Below are 21,336 nucleotides of genomic sequence, written 5' to 3' on the forward strand. Positions count from 1 at the left end.
TGACCAGCCTTGAGATGGATGGAGAATTCAGAAATATGTGGGGTAACTTAACTAAAAAGGAATATGGTTAGTGTTTTAATAAATATGCCCAAACACGTGTATCTTGGTGGCCCTTGTCGGTAGTTCCAGCTACTCTGCTCAGGAGGCTGGGGCGGGAAGATCCTTTGAGCCCAGGAGGAGAATCCAGACTGGGCAGCAGGTACTTTGTGTTTATATATATGGAGCACACAGCTATATCTGACACCCTCCTTCAAAGTGGCGCTTCAGAAGTGATACATATTCCGCTTCTGTAGAAGCTGCCTTATGAATTCATTACATATTCTTTAATATTCACGGTGCCCCCAAATCCCTCTGACACATTAGAGAGGCCTTGTGAGGTCAAAGTATGACCACAGTCATGTGGGCAGGTGCATCCTAGCATTAACTTCCTGCAAGAATTTGGACAAGTTACTTAGTGTCTTTGGGCCTATATTTTCTCCTTTGTAAATGAGGTTGAATTTGGTGATTTCAAAATCCTCTGTTCTAGAGCTTTTTCATTTGGAGCAGAATTAGTGAAAACTAGCCGACTTTTGAGAGGCAATGTGTATATACACAAGAAAAAATAAATGAGTCTTCATGTGTTTCCAGGTAGCCTTTGTTTAAAATGAGAATTCTGTGCTTTGCAGCTGCTTATCAGGAGGATTTTGGCTCTAGGGTTGTTCTTTGTGTTCATGTCCTTCAGAATGAGTGTCTGTCAGTCTGTTTGAAGGATTTCTTCTGCTCTTTCTGCTTGAGACTATTCTTATTTCAGTTTCTTAATAGCTGCTTAAGTTTCCTGCTATCATTCTTTCTTCAGTTCATTAAAAAGTCCTGTGTATTATAGGAGTATTTCTTGTTACAGATACTTTCACACATGTAAATTGACTGCATTCCAGGAAACCCTTTGTTGTTACTGATCTTACTCCTCCTTTCATCCACTAGGATGAAAAAGTAGAACCTTGTTTCTGTTCCTTCTCACAACCCAACATCAGAGGAGTTATGCATCAAGAAGGGGTGGAGGGAGTCATGTTCAGTAATGATGCTGATAAGATAGTTTTACCATTAACAGATTAAGGATAGACCAGATAAAATTTTGGTCAAATGTCAGCCAGTTGTGGTGCCTCACGCTGGTAATCCCAGCACTTTGGCAAGCCCTGACGGGTGGATCACCTGAGGTCAGGAGTTCGAGACCAGCCTGGCCAACGTGGTGAAACCCTGTCTCTGCTAAAAATACAAAAATTAGCTAGGCGTGGTGAAGCGTGCCTGTAGTCCCAGCTACCAGGGAAGCTGAGGTGGGAGAATTGCTTGAACCCAGGAGGCAAGGTTGCAGTGAGATGGCCCCACTGTACTCCAGCCTGGGCCACAGAATGAGACTCCATCTCAAAAATAAAACAAGAACAAAAATTAGCTGGGCATGGTGGCACACTCCTGGAATCGCAGCTACTCAGGAGGCTGAGGCAGGAGAATCGCTTGAACCCGGGGAGGTGGAAGTTGCCATGAGCCAAGATCACACCACTGCACTCCAGCCTGAGTAACAGAGTAAGATTCCATCTCAAACAAACAAACAAAAAACAAAAAAAACTTTAGTCAATGTTTCTGAGTTTACGCTTTCTATAAACAAACCACTTACTGAACTGTTAGTGTCTCTCCTTCCTTTACTCCTCTCCAAGGCAGCTGCTTTTGCTCCTACCAGCTTTTAGTGCTTGCTGGCTCCGCCATTATAGCCCCCTCAGGAAAACCATAGTTGAGACTTAGACATATTAAGGACATTATCACACCATTGATCTAGTTAATAACAATTACAAAGGAAACATCTTAAAATACAATGCTTGTTCCTGATTAAAGGGTACATTATGCTTTGATTTAAAAAAATTGTTTGAACTTTAAGTATAGCTCTTGTTTAGGGGCATGACTATAACTCATAATGTATAATCTTTAAAAGTACTCACTTCACTAGATTGTAATAAATATAGATAAATTTTTAGTAGTGTAGACTCTCAACTTACTGTAATATAAACATGAAATAGTTTTTTATCATAAGCTGTCCTGTTATATCAACCTCATTTTCCCACTTGGTGACAGGATTCTTTGAGCACAACTCAGCCTTTTTACATTTTCTTTTCATTTATTTTTAGCAATTAAAACAGTATCTTTCAGTTACTTAAGACTTGGTCCATTTATTTAAAAATTTCAGTCTCATATTCAATTTATAACTCCATTTATCTTTCTACCTCAGTTCCCATTCCAGGTTAGGTTTGCAGTGGAGAAGAGGTGTGGTCTAGCTCTCACAAACTCCCCTCCACCCCTTCTTGATGCGTAACTCCTCTGATGTTAGGATGTGAGAAGGAATAGAAGCAGGGGTTCACTTTTTCATCTTAGTCCTTCTTGGCCCCTTAGTGGGAGGATGACAATGCTGGATAGCAGTAGTAGAAGCAGTGATGGAACAGTTCTACTAAAATGGCTACTCCTATGCAGAAGTGCTGACTTCAGTAGCCAACAGTTCTTTCAACTTTGAATATGGGACATTAACATCTTGTAATACCAACCATAGACCTTAGTTGCAAATTGTTGAACTGGGCACCTAAAACTGCTCTGCCTCATAGCATATATATTACTGGTATGTGTGTGTATATCAATAGAGTTGATGAAAAATGAAGTTAAGTGGGAACATACTACATTTTTATGACTTTTTGACATGTCAAGGAAACACTATTTAATAATAATATTTCTTAAATGATTATCCCTGATACTGAAATTTCATTTTAGGTTTACATTAAGAAAATCCTATATACTGAATATATGTAACTGAAGGAGAAGAGTTTAGAAGCCTGAAATTGATATTCTTGTTACTGGTTTACTTTTGATAATCATGGAAAATGTAAACCAAGACATGGAATAGTAATTATAATAGGCAACACATATAGTGCTTGCTGTGTCTTATGCACAAGTTAACCCTCAGCAACAACCCTATGAGGTAGTCAATAGTAGCAGTTTCATTTTACTGATGAGGGTACTGAGGTTCATTAATGATCCTATTTAGGAAAAAAATAGACATTGGACAAGGAATTTATAACTGTGTTGGGTATTGGGCATGGAAAGTAAAATATGTTATGAGAGTATATAACAAGGGTTTCTAATCTAATATTAAGGGGCATAAAAAATCATGTCTTGCTTGGATTAGGGGTAATGGCTATTTCAATAACTGGGATGATGATGATGCTGATGATGACACTTTTAGTAATAACAGAAGTAATAATGATGATGACGATGATGATACTTTTACTAATAACAGGTTGAGCATCCCAAATCAGAAAGTCCAAAATCTGAAACTTTTTGAAGGCCTACATGATGCTCAAAGGAAATGCTCTTTGGAGCATTTTGGATTTTTGGATTTGGGATGCTCGATCAGTAATGCACATATTCCAAATCCATTCTATCCTTTAGGAAGATTCAAAAAAATCCAAAACACTTCTGTTCCCCAGCACTTCAGATAAGTGGTACTCAACCTATAGCAAGAATAATAGCTGTAATGGGGCAGGCTCTGAACAAATGTTTTTTGTTTAATCCTAATAAAAACCTGATGAAATAGTACTATTATTATCCTATTTTCCTTTTGAAAAATCTGAGCCAAAGAAAGAAATGAGAGATTCAGAATTTATTTGGGTGTTTTCTTAGTATTTGCAAGAATTATAGTCCTTGAGATAGGGGGAAAAAATGTGAGAATTGAAATTCTTTCATGTAAAGTGTTAAAATTAAATTAATTTAGATTATAAAGGATAGGATGGATTGTCATCGAAGGTTCTTTAGAATTAGAAAGTTAGTAAAATGACAGAGCTGGAAATGCAAAATCCAATGAGGGTGTGAGAAAAATTAGAAATATATTAGGTTGGAAATTGCCAACTCAGATGATGTGCTAAGAGTTAGATGATGGTTGGGCGGGCACGGTGGCTCACGCCTGTAATCCCAGCATTTTCAGAGGCCGAGGCAGGTGGATCATTGAGGTCAGGAGTTTGAGACCAGTCTGGCCAACGTGGCGAAACCCTGTCTCTACCAAGAATACAAAAATTAGTCAGGCATGGTGGCGCATGCCTGTAATCCCAGCTACTTGGGAGTCTGAAGCAGGAGAGTCACTTGAACCCAGTGGGATGGAGGTTGCAGTGAACTGAGATCACGCCACTTCACTCCAACCTGGACAAAAGAGTGAAACTCTGTCTCAAAAAAAAAAAAAGAAAAAAGAGTTAGATGATGGCTTATCTTGAACCCAGGAAGAACAAGTGCCTCTAAGACAGGGGTCCCCAGCTCTGGTCCATGGCCTGTTAGGAACCAGGCTGCACAGCGGGAGGTGAGCAGCAGGCGAGCCAGCATTACTGCCTGAGCTCTGCCTCCTGGTAGATCAGTGGGGACATTAGATTCTCATAGGAGTGTGAACTTTGTTGTGAACTGCACATGCAAGGTCTGATCCCTGATGATCTGAGGTGGAACAGTTTCATCGAGAAACCATCTCTCTCCCCATCCCCCAGCCCTTGCCCACGTGTCCATAGTCCATAGTCTTCCATGAAACCGGTCTCTGGTGCCATAAAGGTTGGGGACCACTGCTCTAAGGGACCTGGAATATACCAGTTGTTACAGTAACTGTGTAACCACCACCACAAAAACCACCACCACCACCACCACCACCACCACCACCACAAAACAAAAAACTCAGTGTTGGTAAAGATAACCCTAGCTGGCTCCGGTTTTAGTCTCTTTTCCTAAAGCTAGGTTGGGAGGAAGAGAATACTCTCTACTTGATCGCAACCTCAGTGGATTCTAATGGTGACTCCCAGCTAGTTAGCCTTCCTTAATAGTGTTTCATTTAGTTCAGTGGTTCTCAGGCATGAAGTTGATTTGCCTGTTTTAGAATTGCTGCTCATCTCACAGGATAGCTGATAGGAAGTTCTGTATTATCTGTGTTCTAGAGCAAAACTGCCTCTAAAATAAGCAGATGATTCTCAAACTTTAGCATGCAACAGAATCATCTCCTGAAGGGCTTGTTAGGAAAACATTGTTGGATACCTCTGCTAGAATTTGTGATTCTGTGTGGCTGAGAATTTGCATTTCTAACAAGTTCTCAAGTAATGCTGATGCTGCTGGTCTGGGAACCACGCTTTTCTTAGTGGGTAAGTCTTTTATCCATGAGAAGGTTAGAAGTAAATATAGAAACGATGAAATTTATTAAATGCTTATATTAATAGTTTTGTTTTAAGTCTAGGAATAATCAGTGTACTTGGTCTTTAAGGTATTTGTTGTGTTTCAGAGAATTAGGCCTATAAAAGTGCCCAACAAATTAGTCTTAGGAGTATAATTTAAAATGCATACTTGCATATTTGTTTTTTGACTTGGGATTTTAAGTTGAAAGGTGCAACAATTTGGCTAAACTTAGAAACCACTGGAATGTTTAAGAACTTAACATTTATTATATTTAAAACTTAGTATAAGGTATTTTTTAATATTTAAGTTCTCAGGAGGTTTACTTGTTAGAAGCAATGTGTTTAAAATAGAATATAGTAAATTTATAACTGCAGTTTAGTATAGTAAGTCCTCCTTTGACACCATCCATAGGTTTGTGGAAACTGCAACTTTTAAGCAAAATGATGTATAAAGAAACCAATTTTACCATATGCTAATTGATGTAAACAAGAGTTAGGTTCCTACTATATATTTCTGGTCACAAAAACATTGGCAAACTTGTAAGTAAAGACCTAAAACACTTCCAGTGTTAAACATTGAAATAAATGTGAACTATACAAACATTAAAGAAAGGTTAATAACGACAAGATAATTATTTACTCAATTATTCCAGTTCAGAGTCACTGTTGGCTGGATCCTGTCCTGCTCGTGGCATAAAGTGGGAACCAGCCCTAGACAGGACACCATTCCACTTCAGGGCACAATCACACACAAACATGTACACACACAAACACACACACTCATTCATACTAGGACAGCTTAAACATACTAATTAAGCTAATGTGCACATCTTTAGATGTGGGAGGGAACTAGAGTACCCGGAGAAGACCTATACAGATGTGGGTAGAATGTGTAAACTCCACACAGACAGTGGCCTTGGCTAGGAATTGATTTTTTTTTTCTCATCAAAGTTATAAAAAAAAAAAAAGATAACCAAACGATGTTATTCAAGGACCTGCAATATATGTAAGAGAACTTAGTTACCCATGTTTATAACAGGATTATTTAGGGATGTTTAGTTTTCCAGTTTGAGTTGGTCAGCTATTTAAAGCACCTTAGAAAGTGTTAAAATTTGCTAGATTATAAATAGAATGCACTTTTTATGGTAGAAGACTTAAGGGAAAGTAGGTTTTTATATTTTTAACTTCAAGAAATCTAACATTGAAAGTAAAGCGACTGCAGATAGTGTTTTTCAGTGTATAAAGGCTTATTTCATGGCCACTAGGAAACTTACATTAAGAGACTCTTAATAAATTTTGTTCAAAAGGTGATACTAGTACAAAAAAGGAACATGTTTTAAGGTCAAATGCATACATTAGAGAAAGGATAAAAATTGGCTTTTATTTTCTAGCAGTAAATGGAAAGAGGGAAATGTAATCAGACATAAATCACAGTGTCCCTAGGATAAAGGTAAACCTGTTGCTTAGGCAGCCGGGAGAAACACAGTTATTCCTTATAGTGAGAATATAACAAAAAAAATCTTATGGAACTCTGTAATAAAGCAAAACAAACCAAAAAGCTTATTTTTATAGTAAGTACAGACTTCAGTTTCAAAAATCTATTTTTAATTTTTTTAAACCCATTAAATCTTTAATGTAGTTCAATGGAGTAGCTCTAAACTGCAAATTAGTAAAAGCACTTCTGTACAGGGGGAAAGCAATTAATCCAAACATGCAGTTATCTAACAGTCCATCTTAACTGAGAAGTGGGTTTTAAATGTAAAATCATAGATTTTGGATAGTTACGATTCTTTATTTTGGATTTTTTGAGAGTACTGCTCAATAGAATTTTTTGAGGTGATGAAAATGGTCTGTATCTGATGTCCAGTTTGGTAGCCACTAGGCAAATATGGTTATTGAGTATCTGAATTGCAGTTAATACAAATGAGGAACTGGATTGAGAAATTTGGATTCAGGATTCTGTATTTGCTCTAATATGGTAGCAACTAGTGTTAAAGGAAAAATTATTTGATAATACTTCCTAAAGCACGGTAAGACAGAATTTATTCAGGACTATAGCAATAGGTATAGGGACTGTGGCAATGAGATTTTGTAGTTGAGGAGAGAGATTGGGCTCAACTCCAAATACAAAATGGGCAAGTGGGAATTTATAGCCAAGGAGTAGAGTAAGGATAGATGGATGGACAATTGCTAAGAGGTAACATCAGGAATAAGGGGTATGATGGTGAAACCGACCTGCCAGGATTCTTGCTGAAGACGGGCCAGGGTGATGAGAGTTCACCTGGACAGTGGAGGATGAGAAAACTGATCAGATACGGAACGTAATCAGATATCCAGGATCGGGGGAGGGTCCTGCTAAACTGACCTTAACATGATTCTTGCTGAAACTGGATTTTATAAGGAAGTGGACAGATAGGCGTAGGAGAAGGTTCAGCAGCCTGACTAAAATTTGGCTAAGCAAAGAATCTTTGTAACTAGGCACATGTAGCTATTTTAATGTAAATTAGTTTAATTAAGTAAAACTTAAAATTCAGCTTTCAGTCTCACTAGACACATTTCAAGTACTCAAAAGACAGATGGCTAGTGGCTGCCATATTACACAAGGCAGATATAAAACATTTTTACCATTGCAGAAAGTTTTATTGGGCAGCATTGATAGCAATGAGTCTCAGTGTGGAGTACACATTAGAATTCCCTGGGTAGCCATTAAAAAATTTTGATGCCAAGATCTGATTATAATCAAAGATTTGATCTTGAAATCTCTGTTTAAGATCTCCACTCATAGTTTCTTACAGAATTCTAATATGTAACTAGGGTTAAAAAGTACTGACTTAGGATGTGAAGGACTCTACATCATTCTGTTTTCCTTAATGATATTTCTCTCAATCAAACTCTTGATGAATTTAGCAGATTTTATTTATTTTATTTTATTTTTATTTTTTCTTTACAAGTACTTGGGGCATGCACCTATTTTATGATGCAAGTTAATAAAAGAAATGCATGTTTAAGTTTTCTGCCAACCTCTGGATAGGATTGAAACGTTAGAAAAGTTGAGGTGACTTATAATGAAAAGTTCCTAAAAGGAAGGCATGTTTATATGCTGAGAGAAAGATGCTGAAGATGAAATGACTGTGTAGCAAGGTTCTTGTGGAATAAATGAACCATTGGAATTATAATCATTCTTTTTTCACATACCACAATTAAGAACCATTAATATTGTAGAATATTTGCTTCCAGTCTTTCATAAGAAAAAAATAATTTTTAAAATAAACCTGATACATACTATATATAAATAAGTCACATGTTGCAAATACTGAACTTTTAAATAATCACCTCTAATCCAGTCACCCAGAGATACTGTTAATATTTGGGTAGGCATTACTGCCAAGATCTCTTCTATGTGTATATACATATAGAAGAATGGATGGATGGTTAGAAGGAGGGAGTGACAGAATGAAAGATAGTACTTCTTCACCACAAGAGATTAATTCCTAAGGAGTGTGTCTAAATTTAAGCAAATTCTAAAAAAAAAAAAAAAAAAAAAAAAGTTATAGATTGATATTGTTATTACAGTCTTGTTTCAGTTTTAGGTGGGATATGTCTAACCATGCTTTGATATGACAGTAGCAGTTTCATTTCTCATTTTTCTCCTTCTCACATCATAATATTTATTCATTTTACTATTTTTACATTGTCCATGTTTGTAACATTCACACTTAGTTTTTCAACCACTTTTTTGTAACTTATTATTGTTCTGTATTCTCTAGTGAAGCTTTTAGAATGCCCTCCTTGATTCTGGAGTTTTTGATACAGTGGCATAATTTCAGTCTTATAGCATTGAATAATGTTTCAGTAGAGAAGTCTTATGCAAGCCAGCCAGACTCTTTCCATTTCCCCAGTAGATGATTTGCTTTTTATGCATGAATTGTTGAATAATATTTTTAAGCTCCCAAGCATAATAATTTAACCAAGAGTAGAAATGAGAATAGCCTGACTCATGTGCCCACATGTGTCTATGTGGAATAATCTTTTAGGAATTACATCTTTCTTCTGGAATACATGTTGATGGAGCACCCACTATATGGAAGATCTCTGGTTTTGAGATAGAAAAGAGAGCTAAGGAGTATAATGTTGGCTCTAAGCACTTCCACCTGGAAGACACATACGGTTCATTGGGCAAAGCAAGTTGGCCATGTCTGACATCAATAGGATGGTGAAGTATATTTTATATTCCTCAACGGGAAGGAATACAGGCTTAGTAACAATAATATAATCTATCACAGTGACTAATTTAGAAACTGTTGTATTAGTTTGACAGAGATTTGAAAACTGCTGATGTTAACTGTCACAAATAGGAAGTTATGTAGGGAAGCCGATTTCTTCTGTCAGTTACGCAGTCTGCAGGTCTTTGATCTCTTCAGAAGCTCTATTTCTATGTCTCTCAAATGTGTTGTGCATGCAAATCAATAGTAAATCTGTAGGTCCAGACTGAGCCTCAGATCTTACATTCACAATAAGCTTCTAGGTGATGTCAGTGCAGCTGGTCCCTGGAACACACTTTAAATAGCAAGGCTCTATAGCTCTTTAATATCATGTACCCTAGAATTTAAGTATAATAATAATAATAATAATAAACTAAAAAAAATCATGGATCTTTTCACTTAGAAGAGAGCCAACTTTAAGATCTAGATGGAGGAAAAGAGGCATTAAAAAGGAACATCAATGGGTATGAGACCAAGAGGAGTGTGAAATATTTTCAAATAAAGGGAAAGAGGAACATGCAGAAGAAATCTCTTGGATGTTTCACAGAGATCAGATAAAATGAAAGTGGAAAAGCCTATCAAATTTGCCACTTAATTTATTCATTTTAGGGTGGGGATTGTGAACTGGGGAAGAGAAGATATTGCAACACATTGTGGATTCTGTAGGAGATAATGACAGTAAAAGTAGATTTCTACTTTCAAAAATTCAACTGAAAAGAAGCAGAAAGATGGAGTAGTATCTAGAAAAAGATACTAGATTTGAGGGAAAATTGAGGGGTTTTGTTTTGTTTTGATCATAGGATAAGGAGTCAATAATGAAATGTCAGAAATACAAGTTTTTTTCCTAGTATCTCATTATTGATAGAATAATTAGAAAAGCTACAATCAGCAATCTGTTTTTTTTTTTTTAGTTTAGAAGACACTTTCAAAGTGTTTGAAGTTTTAGTATCTATATTACTATTTTTGAAAATACTGACTTGCAGCTCAATGTTTTAAATAATCAAACTTTTTATACATAACTGTTATCAATATTGTAATATTCAGTTATAATAGGAGTCTTATTACATTAAAACTGATCTCATAATAGTTTCACTGATTATTTACAGACTTGCTACAGTATGCCTTTCCATTTTTTACCAAAATGATTTTTTTAAAGGTTTTATACTGCTCTGCTAATTCTCTGCTTGAAAGCCCTTCAGGACTTCTGAGTCTAGTAATAGCAAGCTAGGTAATTCAGACTATCCTGCTGAGAACAATTTAAAAAGCTGGACACAAAGCAAACAAATTTTATTAAGAGTATCAGAAAGCTAAGTGGTGTGGGTAGGATAGAATCTGAATGAGGACAAAGGTCTAAGGAGGGAGAACTCCAGTTTGATTGCTTTTTACCCCAGGGGAAGTGTTGATTCCTGAAACAGGAACTGAGGGACCAAAAGGTGCATTTGACAGGCTGTGGGTGTAATGGAACCGGGCCAGAGTGCAAGGCCTATCACAGGGGATGGGTGGCCCTAGTGATCTCTTCTCACTTTGGACCCCAAAATGTTGTACATAAGGGAGAAAGATAAATCGAAGTAGCTAGGCCTTCCTAGGAAGATATTTCAGCTTCAAATTATCAAAATTTCTATAACTTAATTAATAAGATCTGGTATTACTAGTCTCCTCAGGCACTTGACAGAAGGAAACATTAATTCTCTCTGGAGAATCACCAGTTTCTACATGTCAAAATGTTTCTTCAGACAATTTTGCAAATTTTATGTTCAGCACACAAAATATAATTAGGCACGTGACAAGATACGTGACACAATAGAGAATAGAAACAGACCCACAGTAACTCTAAATATTGTAGTTATCAAATTTAAAATAGCTATGTGTTGACCTAATTAAAAATTTTGTAGAAAGATACAAACTATGGGAAAGAAAAATGGATATTCTAGAAGTGAAAAATACAACCCCTCAAATTAGAACCTTTGTGGATGGATTTAGCAGCAAATTAGACACCACAGAGGAAAGAATTCCCTAACTGAAAGGTAAGTCAGAAGGGAATGTCCAGAGTGCATGCCTGTAGTCCCAGCTATTTGGCAGGCTGAGGCACAAGAATTGCTTGAACCCGGGAGGTGGAGATTACAGTGAGCCAAAATTGTGCCACTGCACTCCAGTCTGGGCAATATAGTGAGACTCTGTCTCAAAAAAAAGAATTACCGTGTCTTGGGCAATTCTTTATAGCAGTGTGAGAACAGACTAATACAGTAAATTGGAACTACAAAGTGGGGTAATGCTATAAAGATACCTAAAAATGTGGAAGCAACTTTGGAACTGGGTAACAGGCAGAGGTTGGAACAGTTTGGAGGGCTCAGAAGAAGACAGGAAGATGTGGGAAGGTTTGGAACTTCCTAGAGACTTGTTGAATGGCTTTGACCAAAATGCTGATAGTGATAATGGACAATGAAGTCCAGGCTGAGGTGGTCTCAGATGGAGATGAGGAATTTGTTGGGAACTGGAATAAAGGTGGCTCTTGCTATGCTTTTCAGAGAGACTGGTAGCATTTTGCCCCTGCCCTAGAGATATGTAGAACATGAGAGAGATGATTTAGGGTATCCAGCAGAAGAAATTTCTAAGCAGCAAAGTGTTCAAGAGGTGACCTGGGTGATCTGAAAATCTTTCAGTTTTATGGATTCACAAAGAGATGGTTTGGAATTGAAACTTATGTTTAAAAGGGAACCAGAGCTGAAAAGTTTGGAAAATTTGCAGCCTGACAATGCAATAGAAAAGAAAAACCTGTTTCTGAGGAGAAATTCAAGCCAGCTGCAGATACTTAAGTAACGAGGAGGCAAATGTTAATCACCAAGACAATGGGTAAAATGTTTCAAGGACATGTCAGAGACCTTTGTGGTTCCCCTTCCCATCACAGGCCTGGAGGCTTAGGAAGAAAAAAATGGTTTCATGGGCCAGATCCAGGGCCTTGCTGTTTTGTGCAGTCTCAGGACTCAGTGCCCTGCATCCCAGCTGTGGCTAAAAAGGACCAACATACAGCCCAGGCCATTTATTTAGAGGATGCAAGTCCTAAGCCTTGGCAGCTTACATGTGGTGGTGGGCCTGTGGGTGCCAGAAGTCAAGAATTGAGGTTTGGGAATCTATGTCTGAATTTCGGAGGATGTATGGAAATGCCTGGATGTCCAGGCAGAAGTTTGCTGTAGGGGTGGAGCCCTCTTGGAGAACCTCTGCTAGGGCAGTGCAGAAGGAAAATGTGGGGTCAGAGCCCCCACACAGAGTCTCCCAGTGGAGCTGTGAGAAGAGGCATACCTTCCTCCAGACCTCAGAATGGTAAATCCACTGACAACTTGCACTGTGCACCTGGAAAAGTTGTAGACACTCAATGCTAGCCAGTGAAAGCAGCTGGAAGCAGGGCTGTACCCTACCAAGCCACAGGGGTGGAACCACTCAAGGCCATGCGAGCTCACCTCTTGCATCAGTGTGACCTGGATGTGAGACATGGAATCAAAGGAGATTATTTTGAAACTTTTAAGATTTAATGACTTCCCTGCTGGATTTTGGACTTGCATGGGACCTGTAGTCCCTTTGGTTTGGCTAATTTCTACCATTTGGAACAGAGACATTTACCCAATGTCTGTACCCACATTGTGTCTTGGAAGTAACTAAGTTGCTTTTGATTTTACAGGCTTTATAGGCAGAAGGAACTTGCCTTGTCTCAGATAAGACTTTGCACTTGGACTTTAGGGTTAATGCTGGAATGAATTAAGACTATGGGAGACTGTTGGGAAGGCATGATTGGTTTTGAAGTGTGAAAGGGACATGAGCTTTGGGAGGGGCCAGGGTCAGAATGATATGGTTTGGCTTTGTGTCCCCACCCAAATCTCATCTTGAAATATTATCCTGATACTCTCCATGTGTTAAGGGAGAAACCAGGTGGAGGTAATTGGATCATGGGGGTGGTTTCCCTAGTGCTGTTCTTGTGATAGTGAGTTCTCCTGAGATCTGATGGTTTTATAAGTGTTTGATAGTTCCTTCTGAATTCATTCTTCCTCATGCTGCCTTGTGAAGAAGGTGCCTGGTTCCCCTTTGCCTTCTGCTATGACAGTTAAGCTGAGACCTCCCTAACCATGTGGAACTGTCAGTCAATTAAAGCTCTTCCCTTTCTAGATTATCCAGTCTTGAGCAGTTCTTTATAGCAGTGTGAGAATGGACTAATACATAAGAATACAGAAATGTTGAGAGTAGAAAGAAAAAGCAGACACTAATGAAAAGAAAAGTGGTACATTAATATTAGACAAAGAATATGCAAAGAATATGGAAACAATATTCTGAGAAAAAGTTTAATGGTCTTTCCTTTCCATATTTTAGGGTTCTTTTAAGGCATTTCTGGTGGTAACCAATACTCTCAGTATTTGCTCTTATGGGAAGGATCTTACTTCTCCTTCCCTTATATAGCTTAATTTGGCCAGATGTGAAATTCTGGGTTGGAATTTTTTTTCTTTAAGAGTGATGAATATTGGCCCCCAATCTCTTCTGGCTTGCAGGGTTTCAGCTGAGAGGTCTGCTGTTAGTCTGATGGACTTGCCTTTGTAGGTGACCTGGCCTTTTTCTCTAGCTACTCTGAAATGTTGTGATTATTTGATTGTATTTTCATATTGATGGAAGAAAAAAGTTTATGTGCTTTGGTATTTATATCTGTGAATAAACATTTTAATATTATTAAAATTTAGAACTGTTTTTATATAATTATTGCATAATATTTTATAATTTTTAATTAGTAAAGAGAATATTTTCCATTTGTTTTTCAAACTTTAAACTGTAGAAAATTGGTACTTTAGTTTTCTTGCCCTGAACTGCATTCTGTGGTGAGCTCTTGAAAATTACAGATGTGTTGCAAACTTGCAAACATGTTTAATGAATTCTTGGGATATTATGAAACACAGATGGAGAAACTATTAGGCAAAGTAAATACAAACTAAGGGTTACTCCTAAAATCAATTAAGGAAGGGTATGTTATTAGCTAAAAGTAATCTGTAATTGTATATTGCATTGCTTGAGAAGTTTAAATTGCAAAATGAGGAGTGCTTTTGGTTGTTTACTGTTTAAAGAAATTATTTAAAAATTATTTAATACTTGTAAATATTTAAAAATAGATTAAATTTTATTTTAATACATTTTAAATTATTTAAAATACAAATAAATTCTTTAAAACTTATTTTATCTTAAAATAATTTTAATGCTTTCATTTTCTCATTAGAGAAGCAAATTTAAATGTAAACTATTCAGTGTAGAAGAATTAGAATATTTTGATAAGCAAAAATAATATTCTTCTTTATAAAAATTCTACCATATTGCATTACCCCCAGGAATGTAGAATATCTCATTTCCTACTGTCAAACAGTATGTGACCAAACTTCTTTTGAATTTTTACCAACCTGATAGGTGTGAAATGATATTTCGGTTTAGTTTAAATTTTCATTTATTTAATTATGAGTGAGATTGAACAACATTATTACATGTTTAGGGACATTTTTACATCATCTTGTGCATTGTCTGTGATTATATCTTTTGTGCATATTTTCACCTGCATTATTTTTCCCTAGTTTTTAAGAGTTATTTAAATATTTAGGATACACAAGTTGTGTGTGTGTGTGTGTGTGTGTGTGTATCTCTGCATACTTTTTTTCCTAGAGTTGTAATGGATGAACCATAATTCTTTCTCTGCTTTTCTTTATGGAAAATTAATGGCAGTTTATAATAATTTTGGTAGTTCAAGGTATAGTTCAAGTTGTTGCTTCAGAACATTACTTCATTAGATGCTTGCCATGTGTCAGGCCCCTAGTTGGGCACTGAGGAGGCTTTGTGGAAGAAAGGCAGTGTTTTGGAGGTTACAGTTTAGTGGAAGATATTTAAAACACAAATATTAACACTCTGCCAGATGCTGTGAAGGAGACATAAAGATGCTGTGTGACTAATCACAGGGACTTGGGTTAGCTGGGTGGTCAGGAAGGTATTAGGATAGTTTTTTAAAGCATTGCAGAGGTAACCGTCCTTTTTGGGGATTTTGATTTTATTATTATTATTTTTTAGTACTTGTTTAAAACCATATACCCAACAACTGAGATAATTAGGTCAACATAAATTCTTGTGTGATCAAAATGCCATTTAAGTTTAGATAGAGGGAGAACAATGAAATAGATATTTTCTAGATTATATGGTCTTAGGTTGAACTAAAGTTTCTTTGAAGACTATAGTTTTTAATTTTGGTAAATTTTGAGGGTAAAGTAAATATAGCATTTTGCCATGTTTACTGTCTTCTTTAATTTTGTGATTTATTTAGTTTTTTAGAGATTTTCATTTTAGTAATTTTTATGTTTAGGTAGGAGTGGTGTTTTATCAATTCAGTGTTGTTATTACATGAAGTATAGATGAGAAGGTTAACACACAAAATTTAAAGGAAAACAGTTTCCCTAATCTTGATAATAAGGAAACATTCAAGGAAGTCTTGATAAGCAAATGAAAAATATTAATAATTGGCATTCAATCTGAAATTAAATGTTCAAATGTATGTTTATGTATAAAAGCACACCTTGATTTAACTTCATGGCATGTTAATTTGAAAGTTCATAATTTAATTCCATAGAGAAGACTATTTTTCATTATGACTTGTAGAAAAATTTTTTCCTGTGATAACTAATGTTACAGTTTCTTATTTGGATAATAATAATATGTATCTTGAAAGATGTATTTTTAAAATATATAATATATCTTGAAATGTGGTATTATAATCAGGTTAAATATGTTGAAATAAATGGTCTGTAATTTAATTTTTAATGACTTCCTTTCTGTTGACAATTATGTTTTGTGTTGACTTGCAATTATTCTAGTGGTTCATATTGGTCAGGTTCCTACAGCAAGCAAGTAGGAAGTTCAGTTCCTTTTTTTTTGACAGTTGCTTGTTTACAGCAGAGAATCGCAGGGAGTAAGCTGTATTACTAGTAAATTAGACATCTGCCCAAAGAGCTCTATTTGGTAGTCCTTGACGTTACTCTGAAAGAAAGATGAATTTAATAGGAATTTTACCTTTTTTTTTTCCAGACACTGGCCAAAAGAAGACCCTAGACAAGAAAGATGGGAGACGAATGTCTTTTCAGAAACCTAAAGGGACTATTGAGTATACTGTAAGTTATTTGCTTTCGAAAAAGCTATTTTTCTTTGTAAAAGTCTTCTTTAAGACATTCTCTGTTTATGCTATAAATAAGAAAAGCATTGTTAATTGCCTTATTTTTAAAAATCTGTATTTCACTTTGGATAATTGTTTTATTAATAGTAATACTTAAGTTTTTAGTTTTTTTTTTTTCTCTTTAAGGATAAATTTTACTGAGACACAAAGGTAGTTAGCCTAGAAAATTTAATTTAATATAGATGATAATTTACTGAGAGAGTTCCCGTGGACCAATAATTTTTATTAGGTTAGGCTTTTAGGAAAATATTTATCTTTTCAAAAATGTGATCCTCATTATATTCCCAGCAGTGCTAGTGATAATTATAATGGCAGATGGGATACATAAAAGACAAGTTGATGTTAATCTTCCAGTGTAACCTTCCACATTAAATCATTTGTATTTATTTATAGCTAACTGCCTTTAGCTCTAAAAATTGAGCTTTTTTTTTTTTTTTTTTTTTTTTTCTGTACTCTTGAAATGAACTTCAAATCTCCCTGCAGTCACCTGGCTTTTCACATTTCTGATTACTCTGGGAAACTGGAGTGAGAAATCAGCTTTGGTGTATGGTATGCTGCTTATTTGATTGAATGTAAAGATTGTTTATTTAGATAATGTTAACGTGTTGTAAAGCACTTTTAACTGAGCTTGATTTTGTTATTTTGTGTTTTTCTAACATAACTGTATTAAGGAGAACAGCAATTTTAAACATTAATTTAGCGTTTGTGTCATTATGAAACCGTCCAGTCTTGGTTTGAATCTTAGTTGTTTTCTATGCATCTTTAAAATTGAACAAATTATTAAAATTCTAAGTTATACTCTATTTTAATATACTATTAGTATATAGCGGACAGTTTGAGATTATAAATAATTTTAAAAGGTTAGGAATCAGATAATTTAGGATGAAATAAAATTTACTAATATCAAGATAATCTCATAGCATATTTTAAACTCAAATTGCATGTGTTTGTACCTTCTCCGCATAATTAAGAAAATAAGTTCAAATAAGTTTTTTATAGGTAACCTTTAAAATTTCTTCTTTGTCTTTACAATTCTGCAGTGCCAATATGAAAAATTTAGATTTAAACATGTTTTTACCATGTTTATTGTGTTTCTTCAGTCTAAGAAATCATGTCACTCATAAATTCTAGAAAAATTATTGGTAATTATCTTTGATTGCATTTTCTCCTCCTTTCTCTATTTTCTTTCTCCAGAACTCTAATTTATTATTGAAACCAATTGTACTACATTTTGCTATCATTATGCTTCACTGACTTTGCTATTAGTTTGATTGTATCTTCTGTCTACTTTGCTGGGTGTTTGCCTCCTCTTAATTCCCAATGTGAGTGGTCCCTTGTTTCTTTTTGCTTTTCTGTTGACATTCTATTACTTGGAGTGCTTAAGAACTTTCAAATCTATGTGGAGTGAGACCCAAACTTTTTTTCTATGCCTACCTTTCTAGTTGCTTGCATTTCCTACTATCACTTCATCTAAGCAAATTATGACAAACCTCTTACCAATTCTTCTTCCCCATCCACAATTCCTGATTTTCTCATTTCCATTCCCTTTCAGTTTGTTATTTATTCAGGTTGCAGTGTTTAGAGTCAGCATCAGTTTGCTCACTCACATTTGCTTCCCTGACCTACTACTGCTGCTGTCACCACAACTCCATTCAATCTATGAATGTCTTCTTGAGTCTTAGTTGAAATTTTGTACCTTAATTTCTTTCTTTACATTTTTATTACTTTAAACCTTGTCTTTGTTTTTCTGCATCCATTCTCTTTCTTGTTCCATTAATTCTAGCTCTGATGCCAGTAATATGAGATGCCACTTGGGCTGTTTTGTTACCTTCATTGTCTCATTTAATAGAATCATGGTGAGAATAAAATGTGTGATTATTAATATGAAAGTACTTGGTAAACTTACAGATGTTACTGTAAAATATCATTTGTTTACAGAGACCTTTCATATATATTATCATATTATTTCAGTAACATAGGTTTTATATCAGTACATTGTGTAGATGGGGAAGTTTGCATAGAAGGATATAGGCAGAACTAGATTATTATTGTATTAACCCAAATATTTGGCATAAATTTGGTTTTATAAAACCGTTAAGGAAAATATGTATATTATTATTTTACATACACAAACAAATGCACACACACCTGCTTTTCCTGACTTTTGAAATCTTCTATAACCTAATTCTAAATGCCTTTTTTTTTTTTTTTTTTTTTTTTTGGAGACAGGGTCTTGCTTTGTCACCCAGGCTGGAGTGCAGTGGTGCTATCACAACTCACTGCAGCCTCAACTTTCCAGGCTCAGGTGATCCTCCCACCTCAGCTTCCTGAGTAGCTGGGACTACAGGCATGCACCACCATGCCCAACTAATTTTTGTGTTTTTTGTCAAGATGGGATTTTGCCATGTTGTCCAAGCTGGTCTTGGACTCCTGGGCTTAAGCAATCCACCCACCTCAGCCTCCCAAAATGCTGGAATTACAGGCATGGTCCACCATGTCTGACCTCTAAATGCCTGTTTATCCTTTTTAGAAACTTAACTCCATGTAATCACCTTCCTAAAACTTTGTGCTTCATGGATCTACTCTGGATGGTTTAGGAGGAAGAGGATAGTATCCCACAAATATATTATACTTTTCTGCCTCTTAACTATGTCAGGTCTGTTATCTTCACTTTGAAAGTTCGTTCCTTTCTCTCTGCTTTTCAAATTCCAACCCTTCTTCAAGATCCAGCTTTAAATCATTTATCTTCTGTAGTCTTTTCTGGAAAATTTGGATTACATGATGCTTTTATTCATACTCAAAACTTCTATTGCATTCATTATTCCATTTTAAATTGTTCATCTTTTGCATAACCTTTTATTTCTTAGTTTCCAACTAGATTGTAAATTCCTTGTGCACTAAAACTACTTTTAGTTGCATTTAGGGGTGTTTTCTTCAGAGCTCTCTTAATGCCTTATGTAATGGGGACTCTAAGTGGTTATATTATATTGACCAAATGACATTTTCTTTTAGGGTAATTGATAAAGTCTCATTATTTACAATTTCTATACATAGGACTATGGAAACATACGAATGATTCAGAACTAAATTGCTCAACTTTAGTTCAAATATTTTTCTAATTTATATGTGCAATAACAATATATGCATAAAGAGCATTAGAAGTAGCATTTTCAGTTTAATACAGGTGTACTTTGCTAAAATGAAATTAGTATATTACTAGAAGTTATAAATATTTTAGAAACTATTCAAAGGAATAGTATATTATTTTAAAACGTTTGTAAAATGAAAATAATTTGGTTTTGATTTTTAAATTATGTTTTGTATTTTGAAATTACTTGAAGTAGAGACCTACATGTAAATGTATTGTGATGAAGCCTGTACTCTGTATTGTAATAGATTGAGAGCATTTGCTAACAAAACACGGTGTTTCTTGACAGTTATTTTCAAAGATGACAATATTGTTGTTAATCAAATGTAAGCTGGTCCCTAGATATATTAATGCTCATTAAATATTATAGTTTAGTTTTTCTGTTTTAAACATTGAAATAATTTATTTTCTCTTATAAACAGGTTGAATCAAGGGATTCTTTGAATAGCATAGCCCTGAAATTTGATACAACACCTAATGAACTTGTTCAATTAAATAAGTTATTCTCCCGAGCAGTTGTTACTGGACAGGTAGTATCTTTTTTTTTTAATGTGCTGATGTTTAGAAACATTAAACAGAAAGGCAGAAAGTATACTTTGTACTATAGTTAATAATATAGAAGATTTGAGAATAATTTTATATGTGCTTTTAACAAATCATATTGGCGATATAAGAGAAAAGTAACTTTTATGTCTGTATGAGTTTCTTTTTTAATACATATTGAAAATAATTGTAAATTTTTCTTTTTAAATATAAAGAGCTTTTAAAAATATTCAGAGCAATATATGCATATGATCAAAAATTACTTTATCAAAGTAAGGCATCCCTCTATCTCAAACTTCCAGTTTCTTTTCCAAAAGCAATGAGTTGCGTTGCCAGTTTGCATTTCTTTCAGGAACGGTCTAGCCTATTTTTATTGTTGTTGTTGTGTTTTAATTTAACTTTGATTCTTGGAAAGTGTTCTGTTTAATCATAGTTCTAGTTCAGACTTTTTCACACGTGCATAGTATTGCATTGTATTGATATATCATACTTGTTTAGTTAGTCACAATAAGCATTACACTATTTCTACTCTTTTGCTAAGGTCAATACCGCTGTAGTAAACATGCGTGTACATATCTGTTTTTCTTTATGTGCAGGTATTTCTGTAGGGTGAATTCTTAGAAGTAAAGTTACTATATCAGAGGATATGTGCACTTTAAATTTTGCTCACTATTGCCAAATTGTCCTTTAGGATTAATACCTCTATAGTATATTAAAATTAATGTTTCCCCACCCTGTTACAGCCATATATATTATCAAATGTGTCTAAATTGATTTTAAATGTTCTTTTTTAAAAAATGTTTTTATATTCTTATAATTTGAAAATTTTTATGTTTTTCTATTTAATTGGTAATTGTTAATACTGCTTGCTTATAGAACAAGGTCATTGTTAACAGTGCTTGCTTATAGAACACCATCTATTATTAGCACTTCAGTTTAACTAAA

General features: G+C 35.1%; 1 protein-coding gene across 12 annotated transcripts in view; it reads left to right on the plus strand.

Annotated features, from left to right (window-relative positions):
• The window catches only part of OXR1 (oxidation resistance 1), a 477,189-nt gene that overhangs the window by 386,301 nt on the left and 69,552 nt on the right, over positions 1–21,336 (plus strand). For all 12 annotated transcript variants that reach the window (XM_008001339.3, XM_008001336.3, XM_073018312.1 and 9 more), the window contains 2 exons: positions 16,556–16,638; positions 20,271–20,378. In XM_008001339.3, coding sequence (XP_007999530.2) covers positions 16,556–16,638; positions 20,271–20,378 — 191 coding nt within the window. The remainder of the gene's footprint in view (positions 1–16,555; positions 16,639–20,270; positions 20,379–21,336) is intronic.

Source organism: Chlorocebus sabaeus, chromosome 8 (assembly GCF_047675955.1).
Source record: "Chlorocebus sabaeus isolate Y175 chromosome 8, mChlSab1.0.hap1, whole genome shotgun sequence".
Lineage (NCBI taxonomy): Eukaryota > Metazoa > Chordata > Mammalia > Primates > Cercopithecidae > Chlorocebus > Chlorocebus sabaeus.